General features: G+C 46.3%; 1 protein-coding gene across 4 annotated transcripts in view; it reads right to left on the minus strand.

Annotated features, from left to right (window-relative positions):
- AGPAT4 (1-acylglycerol-3-phosphate O-acyltransferase 4) overlaps nucleotides 1-23,223 on the minus strand; it is a 136,770-nt gene that overhangs the window by 80,271 nt on the left and 33,276 nt on the right. For all 4 annotated transcript variants that reach the window (XM_070376993.1, XM_070376992.1, XM_070376995.1 and 1 more), the window contains exon 2: nucleotides 2,695-2,958. In XM_070376993.1, the coding sequence (XP_070233094.1) occupies nucleotides 2,695-2,958 (264 nt within the window). The remainder of the gene's footprint in view (nucleotides 1-2,694; nucleotides 2,959-23,223) is intronic.

The following is a 23,223-nucleotide window of genomic DNA, read 5'->3' on the forward strand; positions in this document are numbered from 1 at the left end:
TACCCAAATTCATGTCCATCCAGTTGGTGATGCCATCCAACCATTTCATCCTCAGTCGTCCCCTTCTCCTCCTGCCCTCAATCTTTCCCAGCATCAGGGTCTTTTCTAATGAGTCAGCTCTCCCCATCAGGTGGTCAAAGTATTGGAGTTTCAGCTTCAACATCCGTCCTACCAATGAACACCCAGGACTGATCTCCTTTAGGATGGACTGGTTGGATCTCCTTGCAGTCCAAGGGACTCTCAAGAGTCTTCTCCAACACCACAGTTCAAAAGCATCAATTCTTCAGCGCTCAGCTTTCTCTATAGTCCAACTCTCACATCCATACATGACCACAGGAAAAACCATAGCCTTGACCAGACGGACCTTTGTTGCCAAAGTAATGTCTCTGCTCTTTAATATGCTGTCTAGGTAGGTCATAACTTCCCTTCCAAGGAGCAAGAGTCTTTTAATTTCATGGCTGCAATCACCATCTGCAGTGATTTTGGAGCCCCCAAAAATAAAGTCTGAACACTGTTTCCACTGTCTCCCCATCTATTTGCCATGAAGTGATGGGACCAGATGCCATGATCTTAGTTTTCTGAATGTTGAGCTTTAAGCCAACTTTTTTACTGTCCTCTTTTACTCTCATCAAGAGGCTGTTTAGTTCTTCTTCACTTTCTGCCGTAAGGGTGGTGTCATCTGCATATCTGAGGTTATTGATATTTCTCCTGGCAATCTTGATTCCAGCCTGTGCTTCTTCCAGCCCAGTGTTTCTCATGATGTACTCTGCATAGAAGTTAAATAAGCAGGGTGAAAATATACAACCTTGATGTACTCCTTTCCCTATTTGGAACCAGGCTGTTGCTCCATGTCCAGTTCTAACTGTTGCTTCCTGACCTGTATAGAGATTTCTCAAGAGGCAGGTCAGGTTGTCTGGTATTCCCATCTCTTTCAGAATTTTCCACAGTTTATTGTGATCCACACAGTCAAAGACTTTGGCATAGTCAATAAAGCAGAAATAGATGTTTTTCTGGAACTCTCTTGCTTTTTTGATGATCCAGCAGATGTTGGCAATTTGATCTCTGGTTCCTCTGCCTTTTCTAAAACTGGTTTGAACATCCGGAAGTTCATGGTTCATGTATTGCTGAAGGCTGGCTTGGAGAATTTTGAGCATTACTTTACTAGTGTGTGAGATGAGTGCAATTGTGCAGTAGTTTGAGCATTCTTTGGCATTGCCTTTCTTAGGGATTGAAATGAAAACTGACCTTTTCCAGTCCTGTGGCCACTGCTGAATTTTCCAAATTTGCTGGCATACTGAGTGCAGCAATTTCACAGCTTCGTCTTTTAGGATTTGAAATAGCTCAACTGGATTTCCATCACCTCCACTAGCTTTGTTTATAGTGATGCTTCCTAAGGCCCACTTGACTTCGCATTTCAGGATGTTTGGCTCTAGGTGAGTGATCACACCATCATGATTATCTGAATCATGAAGATCTTCTGTGTATTCTTGCCACCTCTTCTTAATATCTTCTTCTTCTGTTAGGTGCATATCATTTCTGTCCTTTATTGAGCCCATCTTTGCATGAAATGTTCCCTTGGTATCTCTAATTTTCTTAAAGAGATCTCTAGTCTTTCCCATCCTGTTGTTTTCCTCTATTTCTTTGCATTGATCACTGAGGAAGGCTTTCTTATCTCTTCTTGCTATTCTTTGGAACTCTGCATTCAAATGGGTATATCTTTCCTTTTCTCCTTTGCTTTTCACTTCTCTTCTTTTCACAGCTATTTGTAAGGCCTCCTCAGACAACCATTTTGCCTTTTTGCATTTCTTTTCCATGGGGATGGTCTTGATCCCTGTCTCCTGTACAATGTCACGAACCTCCGTTCATAGTTCATCAGGCACTCTATCAGATCTAGTCCCTTAAATCTATTTCTCACTTCCACTGTATAATCGTAAGGGATTTGTTTTAGGTCATACCTGAATGGTCTAGTGGTTTTTCCCTACTTTCTTCAATTTCAGTCTGAATTTGGCAATAAGGAGTTCATGATCTGAGCTACGTGTATGTCTTATATATCTATACACATACAGACCCACCTGCTTACACGTGCAATTGTAAGAGCCATACATACGTCTTTCCTTATAGAAATAACATATATATACACACATATATGCTATTTCTGTAAGGATAACTAAGAAATCACTGACAGTAACTCATTGGAAAAGACCCTGAGGCTGGGAAAGATTGAGGGCAGGAGGAGAAGGAGATGACAGAGGATGAGATGGTTGGACAGTATCATCGACTCAATTGACATGAATTTGAGCAAACTCCGGGAGTTGGTGATGGACAGGGAAGACTGGCGTGCTGCAGTCCACGGGGTCGCAAAGAGTCGGACACGACTGAGCGACTGAACAACAACAAATGATTGTTTCCGAGGAGGAAACCTAAAGAAACAGAGATGGAATGTTTATTCGCTTTTCCTAGGATCGCCTCCGTGTCTGCTGAATTTTGGCATTTGGCGGTGCTGTTGGCATTACTCATTTAAAAAATAGCTTGAGAATGATGACAAAAATAGACATCTTGCATTTTGTCAAAAACGCAAACAAACAGAAACAAACAAACAACATATCTAAGCATATACTGCAAGCCTAGTAACCTACATAGGAAGTCCTAACAGTAACGCCCATGCAAACAGAGAGCAGAAGGGAAGCCTCTTACGGCTGGAGACGCAGTAGGACAGCCGGCAGTTGATCTTCCGGAAGAGCTGCTTGTTCACCGGCCAGAGAAGGAGCGTGCAGAGCTGAATGGTGTTGATGATGAGCCCCGAGACAATGAAGACGTAGCAGAAGATGAGGTGGCAGAGGAAGTGAGACTTCAGCAAGGCGACGAGGTCCATTCCGGGGTCGTGCTCCTCGCCCAGACAGCGAACACCCACCGCAGAACACGGCCAGCGGGGCGGGAGGCTGGGACTCAGGAAAGCGCCTGAAACACACACCGAGGCCAAACGTTAGAAGAAACATTACTGCGCTCTTAGAGGCAGGGGGAAAAACACTCGGAAGACTAACACACTCTCAAGATTACACTGTACAGGCGTGGATTTCTCTTTTGTTTTGCAAACATTTATATAGTGCTTCCTTTGCCTCGGGCACAGTTTCAACCCCTTAAAAGAATATTGTTGTTGTTATTGTTGAGTCGCTCAGTCGTGTCCGACTCTTTGAGATCCCATGGACTGCAGCCCACCAGGCTTCCCTGTCTATCACCAACTCCTGGAGTTTGCTCAAATTCAGGTCCATTGATTCGGTGATGCTATCCAACCATCTCATTCTCTGTCATCCCCTTTTCCTCCTGCCTTCAATCCTTCCCAGCATCAGTCTTAAAAAGAATAGTTCTCTGATCGTCCTAACACATGTTAGGCAGGTACCATTGTTACAGAGAAGGAAATGAGGTCCAGGGAGGTTAAGCAACGGTGCCCATCACCACGGAGAACCTGAGGACCAGAGTCTGCATCTCCAGGACTTCCTGCCCGCCTGAATACTGTCCCCCAAGGACTCCCCTCCCCTCCACTCCTCATCTCCAGATCTCAGCCAAACATCCCTTCTTCTGGTGAGACCTCCCTGCACGCACGCCTGCCCTGGGGAGAGTGGGGGCCACTCCTGGGGTCGTGCTGGGGGTGGGGGTGGGGCGGGTGGCACCCCCTGAAGTTACGGTGTTACTAGTTCAACTGTTGGCCTTCTGACCCTGGACTGTCCCTTCTCCGGGGCACACAACTATTCTGAAGGTCGTCACCGTCTCTCCAGCCCTTGGAGCAGTCACTGGGCAGAACTGAAGCTTAATTTTAAAAATACATCTAGGGACGTCTCTGGCGATCCATGGGGCTTCCCTGATAGCTCAGTTGGTAAAGAATCCGCCTGCAATGCAGGAGACTCCAGTTCGATTCCTGGTCGGGAAGATCCACTGGAGAAGGGATAGGCTACCCACTCCAATAATCTTGGGCTTCCCTGGTGGCTCAGCTGGTAAAGAATACACCTGCAAGGCGGAGACCTGGCTTAGATCCCTGGGAGGGAAGATCCCCTGGAGAAGGGAAAGGCTACCCACTCCGGTATTCTGGCCTGGAGAGTTCCATGGACTGTAGAGTCCATGGGGTCACAGGGAGTTGGACACGACTGAGTGACTTTAACTCTCAGTGGTGGTCCACTGGGTAAGACTCTGAGCTTCCACTGTGGGGGAGCAGGTTAGATCCCTGGTCAGGGAATTAAGATCCCTTATGCCAAACAGCCAAAAAAAAAGGAAAAAAGAAAAATAATTTCTTGAATTGAATACAAATGAAATACAACGTATCAACTTAAAAATTATGAAAATATATATATATATATATCTGTGGAATGACTTAATGAAGGTTAAAGAGAGATCACCTTTGGGATGTCGGTAAATACAAATAATCAGCTATGAAGGCAAGAGAACCACCCTTCCACACTCCTGATGTGCACACATACACACATGCACGCTTAAGAGTTCTAAAATCGAACAGAAACTCAAAATATGCACAACAGCCAGACTCACAGTCCTGTCATCAGTCTCCAACCCCTGAAGAGAAAAATTAAATAACTGTGCAGGTAAAGTTATGACCAACCTAGACAGCATACTAAAAAGCAGAGACATTACTTTACTGTAATGTTCCGTCTAGTCAAGGCTATGGTTATTCCAGTAGTCATGTATGGATGTGAGAGTTGGACTATAAAGAAAGCTGAGCGCCAAAGAACTGATGCTTTTGAACTGTGGTGTTGGAGAAGACTATTAAGAGTCCCTTGGACTGCAAGAAGATCCAACTAGTCCATCCTAAAGGAGATCAGTCCTGGGTGTTCATTGGAAGGACTGATGCTGAAGCTGAAACTCCAATACTTTGGCCATCTGATGTGAAGAGCTGCCTCATTGGAAAAGACCCTGATGCTGGGAAAGATTGAAGGCAGGAGGAGAAGGGGATGACGAGATGGTTAGATGGCATCTTGACTTGATGGACATGACTTTGGGTGAACTCTGGGACTTGGTAATGGACAGGGAAGGCTGGCGTGCTGTGATTCATGGGGTCGCAAAGAGTCGGACACGACTGAGCGACTGAACTGAACTGAAGCAAATAAAGCCTTTGAGGAACAGCCTAAAGACAGGAGGCTGAAATACTCTGACAGAGAAAAAATAAGCTGAGGGCAGCTGAGATCATCACCCACAGCAGACTCACTCCTCCTGGAATCAGGACATGACTACAAACCGCCCCAAGAAGCGCCAAGATTACAGATTACTTTCTAAAATTAAGAGTTGGGAGAGCCTAGACTTCATTACAGTCTTTACTAATAATACTCCTCCCCAAAATCCGTTTGACAGTATCACATATATGATCTCAATTTAAGCCTCAGATGAATCCCATGAATAGTATTATCATCCCATTTTTTGGAGGAAGAAACTGAGACGCCCCCTAGCTTGGGTGATTTGCCTGAAGTTGCCACAGTCAGTAATGAATCCTCAGATTCAGGTGGACCTCCAAGCTCTTTTGCTTCCAGCACTCCGGGCAGTTTTGTTCCTGGGGGAGTGATGTGGGGGCTTCTCTTGGGCTCAGAACTCCCCTCTGGAGAGCAGCCCAGAAATGAGCCCAGGGCAAAACCAGGGCTGCCTTCAGAGAGGTTCTCAGTCCCAAACTACGCACAGAGTGGGGGCATGGGGCTCACTTCCGGGTCTCCTAGGCTGTTTTTTTAAATTTTTGGCTGCACTGGGTCTTCACTGCTTCGCCCTGGCTTCTCTAATTGCAGCACGTGGAGGCTACTCTCTAGGTGCAGTCCACCGGCTTCTCACTGCGCTGGCTTCTGTTGCAGAGCATGGGTTCTAGGGTGCAGGCTCAGTAATTGTGGTGCATGGGCTTGTGTAGCCCCAAGACACGTGCGAACCTCTTGGACCGGGGACTGACCCACGTCTCCTGCATTGGCAGGCAGACTCTAAACCACTGGACCACCAAGGAGGCCCCCCGTGCTGGTTCTGAGGAGTCTTGGGCAGAAGGACAGTCACAAGGGGCTTTCCTAGAATACATTACCCTTGCTTAGACTATTTGGAAGGCAAGCTCCGATTCCTGAGGATGTTTCTGAGAGGAGGGAAATCGAGAAACCACTGTTGGCCTGACTTCCCTGAAGTCAGCTCAGCTCAGCTCAGCTGAGGCCTCCATTTCCCCAGAAGCCCTGGTCTCTGGCACAAAACCAAGACCCCGCAGGGGCTGGAGAAGCCCACCTTTGACCTTTTTCAGACAGCTTGGCCCAGAGATACCTCCAAGCTGTCAAACTGTTCACCTGGTTACAACACACCCAGTGTCTCTCGAAGGAACAGACATGAAGCTGCCAGCTCCCTCTCAATGCACGTGAATTTCAGGAGCTCATGAACAGGAGTGATGGACGTTGGCTACAGTGTGGAAGCAGCTACTGTTCGAAGTTGAATATCCTCCTGCTTTATTCATTGCCCTTGGATTAGCCACTAAAAGCTCCCAGACAGCCTGCACCAGAAGTCTGATTCTTCATCAAGTTTCTGGGACCTAGTGTTTGGAGAGTATTTAACAAATCCTTCGCTTTGTTGACTTAACACTTAGAAAGGGAAGTCAGCTGACACCGGAAATGCGAGGGATTAAATGCTGCCTTCCTCAGTTTCCAGGCAGAGTAGGGCATTACGAAGAAAAAGTTTTGTTTTTCTTTATAAAAGTCCAAGGACCAGTATGCCCTTTAGTAAAATCCTTGCTAGCCCTGCAGGAATCAGGGGGTCTAACACAATGTCGGTGATGCTTAGGAATCGTGAACAAGGCATGAGGGGGTCACAGACAGACAGACCTTGGATGGCGTGGCTCTGCCCCGATTCCTTTCCTAGACTGGTGTGGGCTTTGGGTTTGAAGCTCTGTTATACTTCTTAGTGGTCATGAATTAACTTTTCTGAATCTCAGCCTTACACACTACAAAAAAACAACACTAAATTGCACCCAAAACTCCAAGGAGGCTATTGATTTTTGTAAACTTCAGTTGATTCTCAGATTTATACTCAGGAGCAAACCCCACTAAAGTATTGAAGGCATTTGATGATGAGGAGTAAGGTAAGTCATGCTATGAGAAGTTTCCTGGTGGTCCAGTGGTTAAGAATCTCCTGGAGACAGGTGGACACAGGTTCGACCCCTGGTCTGAGAAGATCCCACATGCCATGGAGTGACAAGGCTGGCATGACACAACTTCTGAGCCCAGGTGCCCTAGAGTCTGTGCTCCACAAGAGAAGCCACCGCAACACAAAGTCCACATGCTGCGACAAGAGCGTAAACCCACGCTCACCCCAACTAGAAAAAGCCTGTGCAGCAATAAAGACTCAGCACAGCCAAAAATACAAAGTAAATAAACAAAATTAACATTAAAACAAACAAAAAAAGAAGTGCTATGAGTTTGTAAAACAATTTAATTTGACTTTAGCCTCAGGGCTCATTAATAAAAGAGAGGCATGGCTAAATTACTTGGGCGGGGGGCGGGGGGTGTCTAGTGGGTAAATATGTGTTGTATGTCTTAAGCTTATTCCAGTTTGAAGTTGGAGGGAGGGGACCCTCCTACCCTTCTTCACTGAAGGCGAGCTTTCTCTCTACTGTAATTTGCCAATTTAGTGGCATGCTGAGGATAGTAAAGAATGTGCCCGCAATGCAGGAGACCCGGGTTCCACCCCTGGGTCAGGAAGGTCCCCTGGAGAAAGGAATGGCAACCCACTCCAGGATTCTTGCCTGGAAAATTTCATGGACAGAGGAGCCTGGCGGACTACATTCTCAGGGTTGCAAAGAGTCAGAGACACGACAGAGCAACTAACAGTTGAGAATGGATGGTATAAAGATCTGACCCGTGATGAAAACAGGTAAAGAGAAAACATTTTAAAGTTCTTTACCCTTTACTCTGATTTTCAGTGAAAGGGTTATGGGTGGTTTCTCTTTTCTTCCTGGTGTTTATTGTTCTTTCCTACGATGAGATACTCCCCCTTCCGGGGCACAGAGCCCGATGGGCGCATTTCCCAGCATCCCTGCTGATGGTTACATGCAGCCAGTGGATAGAGCTCCCAGGCTGATGGAGCTGGTACCTGCCGGCAAGAGGAAGGGCTACAGGGTGGGCTCGCCCATTAGGTGAGTGGAAAGGTGGAAATCCAACCCATCAACCAGAGAAGCTTTGGAACGTGCAGGCAATCTGAGACCACCTGGACTCCAAGCACTGTCATGGCGAGGGTGGTACAAGCGTCCCCAGCAGCTAGAGGGGAAGGATCTGTGCAGGAACATTTGAATCAGGCAGCTCTGGCCAAAAACCCGGGCTCAGCCACCTTCTAGCTCCATCTGCTACTGAACTTCCACAGCCCCCGGCTTCCTCCTCTGTGAAATCAGAACAATATCGCCAATACGAGGTTGCTGTAAAGCCCAAGTATAATAAAGCCTGGGAGGCTGGGAGCCGTAATTAATGAAGCCCACACACCCTCGAGCCTCTGCTCCTCAACGAGAAGACATCATGATGAGAACCCTGAGTGCTGTAACGAAGAGAAGCCCCCACTTGCCGCAACTAGAGAAAGTCTGCACAAAGCAATCAAGACCCAGTGCAGCCAAAAATACATTAAATAAGTGAATAATCCTTTTTAAAAAAAGAAGAGAAAAGAGGCAAAGAGGGAGCAGCTAAGATGGACTGCTTTGGAATCCTTGGGAAAGCCAAGGAGATATAAATCAGTTCTCCTTCTCACTCCATATCTAGATCCTGATGTTTTCTTTCATTTTCCGTAAGTATGTTAGAACATTTCCTCCCCTGCTTGTTTTCACTCTAACCTGTCCTTTACTGCTAGTGACTCTGAAGTGGGGTGTAATACGTTCACCAAAACTCACGTGGACGGTACCCTCTTAACTAGGCAAAGTCTTGGCACAGCGTGGGGATGATGAAGTGGATTTCAGAATACAGAGAAGTGCCAGCCGGCAGGATGCTTTCATTAGCCTCGTATTTCCCATGCAGATATCCACCCTGAAACTGTACAGCGCAGAGAAGCAGGCGTGCAAACACAGCAGAGCTTTGCTTCCTGGGACTCCTGCAGGGCGAGGGGTGGGAGTACAGACAGCATCACGTGCTGCCCGCCCGCCATCCGTGGAAGAATCTATAGAAGCAGCTCAGAATCTCACCACCAGAGAACTCAAGCTGCACCCTTCTCTAAAGATGCACATTGAGCTTCAGCATAAAGCATCAAGTTTGACAACGAATAGGAGGACCTGAGTTAAGCTCGAGTTAAGATTTAAGTCTCTGCCCTGGTCAATACTCTGCAACTCTTAAATAAGCATGAACTTTAGACACACACAGGAAGAGACTAGACTGGAAACGGGATGAACTCCCTCACTAGCTTGGTTTTAAAGATGTTGTCTGGCTTTTTTGTACCTGTACAGGACAGAAGTAAACCAGGTCAGGGTTTCTGAAGAAGCCAAGCTTCCTTCTGAAGAAACCACTCCAAGGGGAATTGCTGTGATGCCTGTGATCAATCTAGTGTCTTCACTGAAATCTTAACCCCTTATTTAGGCTCTTTTAATCCCAAACACCAGAACACTGTTGACAAAACAGAAAAGAAACCGAAGAAATGTTAATTGAAACAATACTATGTTTTTTATATTCCAAACTAAAATGGATAATACAGCACTTTAAAGGAGACGAGGTAAATCAGGACCCATGCTGGGTGTGAGGACAACCACTGCGGCTTTCAGAAAGCAATGCGACATGCACAGAATTAGCTCAGAGTCTTCACCACCTGAGGTCGTAAACCAACCTTTGACAACCCCTCTCAAGGATAAAATTAGCTTTCAGAAAATTCTCTCTGCACCAAGATATTCAACCAGTATTATTTAGAGGCACCCAAAAATAGAAACCACTTACATTTCTGACAGGAGGAAACAATCAAGTGAGTTATGGGAAACCCACACAATCAAAAGAAGAACGTTGCAGTATAATAGGTTTGTAGTAAGACACAGAAGAGGGCGGCAGAGGATGAGATGGCCGGATGGCATCACCGATGCAATGGACATGAACCTGGGCAAACTTCAGGAGATGGGGAGGGGCAGGGAGGCCTGGAATGCTGCAGTCCACGGGGTCGCAAAGAACCGGACGCGACTGGGCGACTGAACAACATGGATAGATTTTTGTTATGATATTAAGAGATAAAGGTCACCAAATTATATATAGAAAGAATAATCACAACTCCAAAAAACACTGTGTGTGTGTTAGTCCCTCGGTTGTGTCTGAGGCTTTGCGACCCCATGGACTGTAGCCCGCCGGGCTCCTCTGTCCATGGGATTCTCCAGGCAGGAATACTGGAGTGGGTAGCCATTCCCTTCTTCAGAGGATCTTCCCAACTCAGGGATCGAACCCACATCTCCTGCACTGCAGGCAGATTCTTTACCGCCTGAGCCACCAGGGAAGCCCTCTAAAAACAGCACCAGCAGTTATCTTTGTGAGTGTGTTCCTGGACCAGTACTTGGGGTCTGGAAGGCACAAAATGTCCAGGGACAGGGTGCCCGGAAGGCAAAGGATGCAGGTTCTGACCCAGGTGAGATGAGGGGTAGGGTGTTCCCGTCATCCAGTTTTCAGATCTCAGTTCTACTTTAGGTTAAATACATTTAGCAAAAATCTCCAAGAGGGCAGCAACTGACTTGTGGCAGCCCGCGGCCGTCACTCAGCACTTCCTCCTGAGAAGCAAGGATAAATTTAGTTTTTGGATTCCTGGGAGTTACACTGGCCCACGGCCCAAAACAAAACCAAAGAGAAAGTGTTCTACCCTGAATCCAACTGTCTCGGGGACCATCTCTAACTAAAATATTCCTCAGTTACAAAATGATCACTGACTAATGGGCTGGCAGAAGCCTCTATAAAATTAGCTTATTTAAAATTTGATGGATCAGTCCTTTGTCTAATATTCCTGTACTCTCCATGAAGTCCATTAAAATAAACCAAACTCCAGAGAAGTCATAAATCATACTCAACTTTTTCATTATATCCGATAATAAATAACCCTCAGTCTCTTTCCAGAATCTAATTTTAGGATAATAAAAACATAAGTCTGCAGAAAACTGAAGTTTCTAAGTTTAATAGTTGTTTCTGAACAGCTTATAAGAGAAAAACAAATTCTAAAGAGTTTTAACTCTAATCTAAGGAAACCAGGGCTCAGCTAAACCCAGATGGATAAGCTAGGTAACTTTTTCTGTCATGAGAAAAGGCAAAGATAAAAGGAATTAAATGAAGCATTCTCTAAGGCCTTTCGTAGCTCTGGCATCTACCAGACTGAAATATCAGGAGTGAAATTTCAGGCCTCCTGAGCAGTAACCAGGGCGGCAAGGTAAGTCTACTGAAAGTTTCACACGCACATTATCTCAATAACTGTCACCAAAACCTACTCTGGAAGGCATTGTTATCCCCATTTTACAGATAAAGAAGCTGAGGTTTAGTGAGACTACTGAAAGACAGTGTTAGTCACTCAGTCGTGTCCTACTCTTTGTGACCCCGTGGGCTATAGCCGACCAGGCTCCTCTTTCCATGGAATTCTCCAGGCAAGAATACTGGAGTGGGTAGCCTTTTCCTTCTCTAGGGGATCTTCCCGACCCAGGGATCAAACCTGGGTCTTCTACTTTGTAAGCAGATTCCTTACCATCTGAGCCACCAGGGAAGCCCTTAGTGAGATTAGGTAACGTGCAAAGGTCAAAAGGGGGGTAAAGGTCTGAAGCCCCAGCTCAGGTCAGGCTGCTTTTAACACAGGAAGTCCAAGGCAGCTGCACTCCACATGCACTTGGCCTTATTTCATGGACTTGGTTCCACATTTCAGCTCCTGGTCCTGTCTGACAGTTGGGCTGATCACGAGTTTCTGAGCCACTGCCCCACCAGTCAGTCTTGCAGAGCCCCCGTTCGCACCTTCCTTCCAGGTGGAATGCCTGCCGTCTCCAAACCCCATCTGGCTCTCCCACTGTTCCTGGGAGCCAAGAGCTCTGACATCACAGCATTGGGGCAGCTGGAGGGGGCTGGCGCCTAACTGCGTCTCCAACAACCGAGAGTGCGTGAACTACTTCATAAGACACTCAGTCTGAAACACATTTCTAAATTATGTTCAGTCCCTGCAAGTTTCCAAAAAATTTTATGAAGTCCTGATACAACTCTCATGTCACGAAACCCAAAACTGAAATGAGATGAGGAAAATTAACCTTCCAAGTGAGGAAACAGCCACCTTTCTGCCTTGAGTCTATGCCAATCAATCATGAAAGCTTTTCAGAAATGGAGGATGGGTGGAGGCTGAAAGGAGATGCTTGTGATCTTCACAGGCATATTGCTGCCACATGGCATGGCTGTCCGCTCAGCCACACACCTGTGAAGGCTGAAAATATGGAAACGGAAGGAGAGGAAGGGCGGGGAGATGGCCAGCGACCAGCTCTGGGCCCCCGGGAGCGGGTGTGAGGGGCATGCATCACCAGTTGGCGCCAGACACAAAAAGGAGAGCTCTGTTCAGTTTAGAAACCACCTCCTTCCGAGGCCTACCGTCACCACGGCAACCCGGTCAGGACAGCGGTCTCACCACCCTGCCCACCTCTTTCCCTCCCACTCTGGCCGTGACAGAGCCTCTGGGCCAAGGAACCCAGCCCAAGGGGACCCTCAGCAGGCGGCTGCTGGTGTCGACTCTATCTACCCACTGTGCGACCTTGGGAAAGGAACTTGTCACCTCTGAGCCTCAGTTTCCGTATCTGTTTAATGGAGGCAATAATCCCGCCTCCAGGATTGCTGCCCCAGGAGATGCAGCAGCCAGCTCAGGCCACGGAGGGGCTTCTGCGTGCCTGTGTAACCAGGCTGCTGGTCACACGCCCCCTCCTTCAGCCGCTTCCCACCCCCCAGCCCCAAACCAGCTACCATCATTTCTTACTAAACTTTCTGCTTGTGGCTCTCACGAGTCATTCCTGTTGCTTGTTTTCATGAGATTTTCCTCATTTGCCCTTCTTTTTCAGACATCCACACAATCCAGAATGACTCTGAGCCAAAAGTAGGCATGTAAGACCCCAAAAAGTCCATTCACCAGTTTTAATGAAGTTATTGTGTCTCTGTTCCTGACCGAAGGAAGGTAGTTTCAGAGCCGTCAGTTCTGAGGCTCTCTTCATGATGATGGATGCGTGCTAACTTGCTTCAGTCATGTCCTTCTCTTTGCGACCCTCTGGTCTGTAGCCCACCAGGCTCCTCTATCCATGGGATTCTCCAGGAGAGAATACCGGGGTGGGTTGCCATGTCCTCCTCCAGGGGATCTTCCCGACCCAGAGATCGAACCGATGGCTCTCATGTCACCTGCACTGGCAGGCAGGTTCTGCAGCAATATACCACCTGGGAAGCCCATAATGATGGGTAACACCTGTCAGTTCCCATAGAGACTGAATTAAAGAAACGAGTTGAGGAAGAGTATGGAGGGCCTCATAAAAACTAAAGGTAGAGTTGCTATCTGATCCAGCACTCCCACCCCTGGGCATATAACCAGAGAAAACTACAATTTGAAAAGACGTGCACCCCTATGCTCACAGCGGTACTGTTCACAAAAGCACTCTTCACCTAATGTCTGTCAACAGACGGTGGCCAGAGATGTGTACATACATACAAGGGGAAAACAAGCCCGGGAGCTGACTGTGGCTCAGATCGTGAGCTCCTTATTCCCAAATTCAGACTTAAATTGAAAAAAGTAGGGAATACCACTAGATCATTCAGATATGACCTAAATCAAATCCCTTACCATTACACAGTGGAAGTGCCAAATAGATTCAAGGGATTAGATCTGATAGACAGAGTGCCTGAAGACTATGGTCAGAGGTTCGTAACACTGTACAGGAGGTGGTGATCAAAACCATCCCCACGAAAAAGGAAGGCAAAATGGCTGTCTGGGGAGGCCTTACAAATAGCTGAGAAAAGAACAGAAGGGAAAGGCAAAGGAGAAAAGGAAAGATATATCCATCTGAATGCAGAGTTTCAAAGACTATCAAGGAGAGGTAAGAAAGCCTTCCTCAGCCATCAATGCAAAGAAACAGTGGAAAGCAACAGAATGGGAAAGACTAGAGATCTCTTCAAGAAAACTGAAGATACCAAGGGTATATTTCATGCAAAGATGGGCACAATAAAGGACAGAAACTGTATGGACCTAACAGAAGCAGAAGATATCAAGAAGAGGTGGCAAGAATACACAGAAGAACTGTACATAAACATCTTGATTACCCAGATAACCACAATGGTGTGATCACTTACCTAGAGCCAGACATCCTGAAGTGTGAAGTCAAGCGGCCCTTAGGAAGCATCACTACTAACAAAGCTAGTGGAGGTGATGGAATTCCAGCTGAGCTATTTCAAATCCTAAACAATGATGCTGTGAAAGTGCTGCACTCAATATGCCAGCAAATTTGGAAAATTCACCAGTGGCCACAGGACTGGAAAAGGTCAGTTTTCATTCCAATCCCAAAGAAAGGCAATGCCAAAGAATGTTCAAACTACCGCATAATTGCACTCGTCTCACACTCTAGCAAAGTAATGCTCAAATTCTTCAAGCCAGCCTTCAACAATACGTGAGCCGAGAACTTCCAAATATTCAAGCTGAATTTAGAAGAGGGAGAGAAACCAGAGATTAAATTGCCAACATCCATTGGATCATCGGAAAAGCAAGAGAGTTCCAGAAAAAAACATCTACTTTTGCTTTATTGACTATGTTAAAGCCTTTGACTGTGTGGATCCCAACAAACTGTGGAAAATTCTTAAAGAGACGGGAATACCAGACCACCTTACCTGCCTCCTGAGAAATCTGTATGCAGGTCAGGAAGCAACAGTTAGAACCGGACATGGAACAACGGACTGGTTCCAAATTGGGAAAGGAGTACATCAAGACTGTATATTGTCACCCTGCTTATTTAACTTATATGCAGAGTACATCACGAGAAATGATGGGCAGGATAAAGCACAGTTGGAATCATGATTGCTGGGAGAAATGTCAATAACCTCAGATATGCAGATGACACCACACTTACAGCAGAAAGTGAAGAGGAACTAAGAGCCTCTTGATGACAATGAAAGATGAGAGTGAAAAAGCTGGCTTAAAACTCAATATTCAAGAAACTAAGATCATTGCATCCGGTCCCATCACTTCACGGCAAATAGATGGGGAAACAATGGAAACAGTGACAGACTTTACTTTCTTGGGTTCCAAAATCAGTACAGATGGTGACTGCAGCCATGAAATCAAAAGATCCTTGCTCCTTGGAAGAAAAGCTATGACAAACCTAGACAGCATACTGAAAAGCAGAGATGTTACTTTGCTGACAAAGGTCCATATAGTCAAAGCTATAGTTTTTCCAGTAGTCATGTATGGATCTGAGAGTTGGACCATAAGGAAAGCTGAGGACCAAAGAATTGATGCTTCTGAACTGTGGTGTTGGAGAAGACTTATGAGAGTCCCTTGGATGGCAAGGAGATCAAACTAATCCATCCTAAAGGGAATCAGTCCTGAATATTCATTGAAACAACTGATGCTGGAGCTCCAATATTTGGCCACCTGATGTGAAGAACTGACTCATTAGACAAGACCCTGATGGTGGGAAAGATTGAAGGCAGGAGAAGGGGATGACAGAGGATGAGATGGTTGGATGGCATCACCAACTCAATGGACATGAGTTTGTGCCAGCCTTGGGAGCTGGTGATGGACAGGGAAACCTGCCGTGCTGCAGTTCGTGGGGTCGCAACGAGTCAGACATGACTGAGCAACTGAACTGAACTGATATAATGGAATACTACTCAGCCATAAAAAGGAGTGAAATAATGCCATTTGCAACAACATGGATGTACCTAGAGATGATCAGACCAAGGAAGTCAGAGAGAGAAAGACACATACCAGACGCTACCGCCTGTATGCGGAATCTAAGCGGTGACAGAGATGAACATCTCTGGGAAACAGAAACGGACGCACAGCCGCAGAGAACAGACGGGGTTGCCAGGGGGTCGGGAGGAGGGGGAGTGCGGAAGGACGGGCTGGGAGTTTGGGGTTGGCAGATGCAAACTGTCTCGTACAGGATGGATAAACGAGGTCCTCCTGTACAGCACAGGGAACTAGATTCAATATCCTGTGATAAACCAAAATGGGGAAGAACATCAAAAAGCACGTATGTACGTGCATAACTGAACCACCTCACACTGCAGTAGAAACGAACACAGCATTGTGAATCAACTATACTGCCGTAAGATAAATTGAAAAGAAATGAGTTGAACATACAATAAAGATGAACCTTTTTCTAACCTCGTGGAGGAAAAATAAAAACTGGCATTGACAAGACCCAGCCCTCATCACTTTGCTGCCCTGTGAATAAACCAGTTATTTCCCTGACCTCAGAGAGCCTTGCAATAAAGAGCTGAGAACACAGCTCTGGCCAGACAAGATGGACGATGTAAAGGATAAGCAGATACAAGCTGTGTCTGCATCACCGAGGGAGCAGATTGGGGTGGGCACTGTGAACCCGGAGCTGGTTACTATCGCAGACAGACACGTGCTTGGGTCCCCAGCAAATCATAGCACCTCCATTTTTTTTTTCCATTAAATCTGCTCTTCAATATTTCAGAATAAACTGAAAACCAATAAAAATAAAAGCCTTTAAAATTAAAGACTTGTGAGACTTCCCTGGTGGCCCACTGGCTGAGACTTCAAGCTCCCAAAGCTGGGGGCCCAAGTTTGATTCCTGGCCTGGGAACCAGGTCCCCCATGCCGGAACTAAAAGATCCCCCATGCCAAAACTAAGACCCAGTGCAGCCAAATAAATTAATCAGTAAAAATATGTATAGAAATAAACATTAAATGAAATAAAGGCTTACAGCAAGTTCCAAACTTTGTTGGAAATTTCCTTACACTTATAATTTTCATGTTCAATATGTATCGCAGGAAGGGTCACAACTTTAACCTTTCCAGTACTGAGAAGCTCTAACCTTTAAGCAGGCCCCCATATGGACACACGACCGCACGTGGTCTGTGGGTGGCCAGGTCAGGACACTGTGGGGATGCCACCAAACAGACACAACCAAGCCCAGCCTCTGGCATCGTTTTCCAGGAAAGATGAGACTATGGCCCAAATCCCTCCACTCCATCTGGCCTAGCCCGCCTGGTCTGTCTGGGTCACCGGCTTCAGCAGGAGCAGTAACTCTTCATCATCACGCACACGCTGAAACACCGCCCATGGCCACATGAGCAGGGCTTGCTACCAGCAGAGGTCCCCAGAGAGCGGCCATCTCAGAAAGCCAAGCAGATGTGACGTGATAGTAGCCAGAGCTTGAAAACCAGGTCACAAAACCACGAGGGCATGGGAAGCTATGGTGCAGTCGCTAAATCGTGTCCAACTCGTGGGACCCCATGGACTGTAACCCATCAGGCTCCTCTGTCCATGGGATTCTCCAGGCAAGAATACTGGAGTGGGTTGCCATTTCCTTCTCGAGGGGAATCTTCCAACCTAGGGATCGAACCCATGTCTCCTGCATTGCAGGTGGCCTCCTGACTGTTGAACCACCAGGGAAGCCCACGGGAAGCTATGCATGGCAGTTAAAGGTGCAAATGCAAGTCAAGGGTATTAAATGTCCGGGAAGGTACTCTGCACTGGGACACGGCCACTGGACTAGGGCTCTCCTTGGGAACCCAGAAATGGTGACTCTACTAGTGATCAAAGAAACAAATGCGGAAGTGGAGGCAGCAGGATTGAGTCAGGGGGCTGAGTCTGACCCCTGAGCATCTATCTTTGTGTCCATATCACCTTGGTGACTTGGCCTCTAGAAATCTCACCTCCCTCCTCTGTTAATGGGAGAATCTGGCAGACACACTGAACCCACACGAGTGGTGGGAGACTTCAAAGACATAAGGACATGCAGGGGTTCTCCTGGGGGTGCTTAGGTACCTGCAGCCACTCTTGATGTTATGGCTCAGAAAATGGGAAATGGGGCCATTCAGCCAGGCGCCCTCAACTGGAACGCTTCTGATTTATGGAAGTCCACACGGCCTTCATACCCTGGGTCCTTACCAGAGAGTAGGGTTGGGAAGAAGCACCCTGCTGACTCTGTCATGACCAGCAGAGACCTCTCTGTAGGTGGGGCCTCGGAAGAGCTAACTTGAGGGAGGGGAAGTCAACAAAAAGAAAGAAAAGAAATCTTGGCCTTCTTTTTCTTCTGCATCATAGACACTAGCAAACGGGCTCTTTCTCTCAGCGGGCCCCTCTCCATCGTCATTAGGCACACTTGACCCTCGAATTCTTGAAGACCGTGCTGTTGCCCACCCTGCTCTGGTAGGGAGGGTGGGGTGGTGGGTGGTAGGGAGGGTGGGGTGGTGGGTGGTAGGGAGGGTGGGGTGGTGGGTGGTAGGGAGGGTGGGGTGGTGGGTGGTAGGGAGGGTGGGGTGGTGGGTGGTAGGGAGGGTGGGGTGGTGGGTGGTAGGGGGGGGGGGTGGGTGGGGGGGTAGGGGGGGGGGTGGTGGGTGGTAGGGAGGGTGGGGTGGTGGGTGGTAGGGAGGGTGGGGGTGGTAGGGAGGGGGTGGTAGGGAGGGTGGGGTGGTGGGTGGTAGGGAGGGTGGGGTGGTGGGTGGTAGGGAGGGTGGGGTGGTGGGTGATCGAAAGGCTGGATTTTAAACCTTCCATTTCTCTGAGTTTCATAGACGGATGTCAATGAGCCCAGGCAATTCCTCTGACTTGACTCATGCATAATGGACCCGAAGTGAGACTTACTAGAAAACAAATGCACTTAGACGCTTTCCTGACATGAATCATTGATTGAAGTCAGAACTGCTGGCTGTTAGCGCCCAAAATAAGTTGACTTACAGTATCCTTGTTTCTCAATAGATCTGAAATACGACCACAGAATATTGAAGTACTCAGTGGTGAATGATGCTTTTGGGGTCATTATGGACTGGCTGTTCCTCGAAAAGTTTCATTAATAACAGCAAAGACAAAACACAGAGCAGGGCCCTGTCTCTCTCCTCTTCTTTTTCTACGTTCTTCAGTCACAAAGCTCAGGAGCAGAGGATGAGCAGTGAAAGCAGTGACTTTCTTTCCAGCGTCTGTTAAGCAGCATCTGGACAGGTTTTCTGGGATTCAGGCAAGCATTCATTCATCCACTAACAACTTAATTCATTCATTAGATCATCTGTCCACCAAGCTATCCATTCATCCATACATCAAAAAGTCACTGCTTCGTATTTATTGTTATGGCTTTGTTTACATCACTGCACTAGACTTCTGAAAGCAAGCACAGCGGATTCTTACAGAGCCCTGCTCCATGTTTTATGTGGGTCAGTATCATGGTGACTGCAGCCATGAAATTAAAAGACGCTTGCTCCTTGGAAGAAAGACTATGACCAGCCTAGACAGCATATTAAAAAGCAGAGACATTACTTTGCCAACAAAGGTCTGTCTAGTCACAGCTATGGTTTTTCCAGTAGTCATGTATGGATATGAGTTGGACTCTAAAGAAAGCTGAGCACTGAAGAATTGATGCTTTTGAACTGTGGTGTTGGAGGAGACTCTTGAGAATCCCTTGGACTGCAAGGAGATCCAACCAGTCCATTCTGAAGGAAATCAGTCCTGGGTGTTCTTTGGAAGGACTGATGCTGAAGCTGAAACTCCAAAACTTTGGCCACCTGATGTGAAGAACTGACTCATTGGAAATGACACTGATGCTGGGAAAGACTGAAGGCAGGAGAAGGGGATGAGAGAGGATGAGATGGTTGGATGGCATCACTGACTCGACGGACATGAGTTTGAGTAGGCTTCAGGAGTTGGTGACGGACAGGCAGGCCTGGCGTGCTGCAGTCCATGGGGTCGCAAAGAGTCAGACATGACTGAGCGACTAAACTGACTGACCAGGTTAAATAAACTAAAGCACTTACTGAGTAATTATTTCTAGGCCTTGGATGAATCCCCACTCTTGCCCTTCTTACAAAATAAATAGATGCTTAGTAGATGTTGGTTCAAGCAACATCTCTAGATGATCTAATTTGATTTAGTCTCCATACCAATAACCCTGAATTGTCAAAAACAATGTACCAAAGGATAGCAGAAACGAGAAAGTCCTATGTTTCTTTCCCATTACCATAAGAGTAGAGCCGATGACCCAACAATTTATTCTCCCTACAGAAGCCATGCAGATAAACCCACAGAATTTCTTTCTAAACCATTATATCCTGTAACCAAGCATAGAATCCTCTTCTTCTAGAACACTGAAATTGCATGAAGCAATGTACCAAATTGACAAGAAAATAACTAAAATGAAAGCAAATTACCTACTTAAACCCCAGTAGGGGAGTTCAGATGTTGGTTGAGAAGAGTTGACTCTTTTTAAGCAAAGAATCTTCTATTAAAATAAAATCTGATAAAACTAAAGGAAATTACTCTCACTGAGTAAGCCACTTAAGTCGTGAAATTTTTTAAAGGCAATTTCTCCCATTATAACAGTACTTCACATTCATTATAAAAAAATCTGTAGTTCTGAAAGGTAAAACCTTTACCACCTGTCACAGCTATCGACGTTTTGGGTTTACTTTCTCCTAGTCCTTGGTGAATGCACTGGCTTTTTTTTTTCTCTGCTAGATAAAACCGTTGCAGAGGCTTTTAGTTTTTAAATATAGCTGAGGTCTTAACATTAAATCAATTTTATATGCCCTTTTATTAACCTTCAGTGAGATCATTTTCAATGTCCTTATCACAATACACATAATCTAGTAGCTGCACTGGACATATCATAATTGTTAATTTATCACCTCATTGTTGTTTTATTTACTGTTCTTTTGTCTTTTTATTAGTAAGTAACAAAGAAAGCTTGGCATCAAAGAATTGATGCTTTTGAACGGTGTTGGAGAAGACTCTTGAGGGTCCCTTGGACTGCAAGGAGATCAAACCAGTCAATGATAAAAAAGTCAGTCCTGAGTATTCATTGGAAGGACTGATGCTGAAGCTGAAACTCCAATACTTTGGCCACTTGATGCAAAGAAATGACTCATTGGAAAAGACCCTGTAGCTGGGAAAGATTGAAGGTGGGAGGAGAAGGGGACAACAGAGGATGAGATGGTTGGATGGCATCACGGATTCAATGGACATGAGTTTGAGCAAACTCCGGGAGTTGGTGATGGACAGAGAGGCCTGGCGTGCTGCGGTCCATGGGGTCGCAAAGAGTCGAACACGACTGAGAGACAGAACTGAACTGAATGAACATACCAATTATTTAATAGCAAGTCCAGTTATAAAGTTTTTTTTCCCCTGAATTTTGGATAATTTCTTTAGAATAAATTCCTAGACACAGGATTTCCGGGCTCAAGGAACAAACATCTAATGGCATCTGGTGAATTTTGCCAAACTGATTTCCAAAAAGTTAATAGTTATTTATGTTCTTACCAACAATTTACAAAAGTACCCATTCCACCACGTTTGTCAACAATAAGAATTCTCATTTAAAAGCAATAAAAACCAGACTAACATTTCATGCTTTAAAAGTTACGTCTCACTGTTTTAATGTGTGTTTTGGGGGCCACAAGTGAAGTGGATTTTTTATTCATCTATCTCTTGTATGTTGACTTGCACGAGCTCGTCATATATTAAACAGAACACACATCTTACCCCTTTCATGTACAGTGACCAATTTTCCAGTCCAAAAGGTCAAAGGTCAAAGCAATTCACTGACTCTTTGAGATCCCAGGCTCTGTAGCCCACCAGGCTCCTCTGTCCATGGAGTTCTCCAGGCAAGAATACTGGAGCGGTTGCCATTCCCTTCTCCAGGGGATCTTCTCAACCCAGGGACTGAGCCTGAGTCTCCCACATTGCAGACAGATTCTTTACCATCTGAGTCACCAGGGAAGCCCGGTATTTTGGCTTATTAGAGCCTTAAATTATTATGGAGTAAGAACTGTGATTTCTTTCAGAAAGTTTAAGCTTAGAAAGGCCTTCCTTCCACCCTTAATTCTTGTCCTGCAGAGAACTGACACACATTTGCTTGTTTCACCTCATTTTTCCACGATTAACTTTATATCTTTTAACTCTTAGACCTGACGTTTATTTTTGGTTAGAATCTAAATGGGCTTATTTTCAAATCTTTAGTGAGCTGTATCCAAGGCATTTACTCAGAGATCCTTCCCTCCTTCATTAATTCACACTACAATTGCACACATTAAATACCATAAACAGAAGAAATGAACCGTAGGGATCAATACACTAACCGTTCATTAAACAGATGAAGCACTGGCAGTGACCAGCCCCACCCCTCGGGCAGGAGGGACGAAGCTCTGAGCATTCTTCCTCCCCTTGTGGCTTGCCTTCCTGCCCACCTAACCACTCCTCCCTTTGTTCTTATCACTTAGCCGCTCAGCCATGTCCAACTCTTTGTGGCCCCATCAACTGTAGCCCGCCAGGCTCCTCTGTCCAAGGGATTTCCCAGGTAAGAATACTGGAGTGGGTTACCATTTCCATCACTTCATCTCTTAGAGACAGTAAAACATTACGTTGCACGACAGATCAGCGTTCCCCGAGCACTGGTTAAATGTCTGTAGCAAATCAGGAAGCCAGACCTTAGAACTCCATTCACGCCAACATAATCTCAGATAGGAATGAGGGAAACCAAGCTGGACATGGAAGCCACTTCCTGGGCTGTACTCTTCCCATTCGAAGACCAGAATGATTCTTGATACTTCTACGGGGACTACTAGCTCTGACGCTGTACCAGTCTACCCATGGGAGGGTTTGTGCAGGAGAAAAAAGAAAAGCAGACAGGAAAAGTACTTCAGAGTTTTAAAAGGGGTTCCTCACCAACAAGTGATTGGGGAATGGAAGTCAGAGCAGGGAGGACGCTTAGGCTGCCTTCACTGTGCATCTTGGGGCTTCCCTGGTGGCTCAGACAGTAAAAAAATCTGCCTGCCATGCTGGAGACTCGGGTTCAATCCTTGGTCAGGAAGATCCCCTGGAGGAGGGCATGGCAACTCAAATCCAGTATCCTTGCCTGGAGAATCCCATGGACAGAGGAGCCTGGCGGGCTACAGTCCGTGGGGTTGCAAAGAGTCAGACACGACGAATAACTTGACATTTCACTTTCATGGTGCATCTCAGGAACCCAGAGCAAGAATTCCACAAGAAAACAGAAACGGATTCACAGACTTAGAGAAGGAGATTGTGGCTGCCCAAGGGAAGGATGGACAACG

This window comes from Bos mutus, chromosome 9 (genome assembly GCF_027580195.1).
Source record: "Bos mutus isolate GX-2022 chromosome 9, NWIPB_WYAK_1.1, whole genome shotgun sequence".
Lineage (NCBI taxonomy): Eukaryota > Metazoa > Chordata > Mammalia > Artiodactyla > Bovidae > Bos > Bos mutus.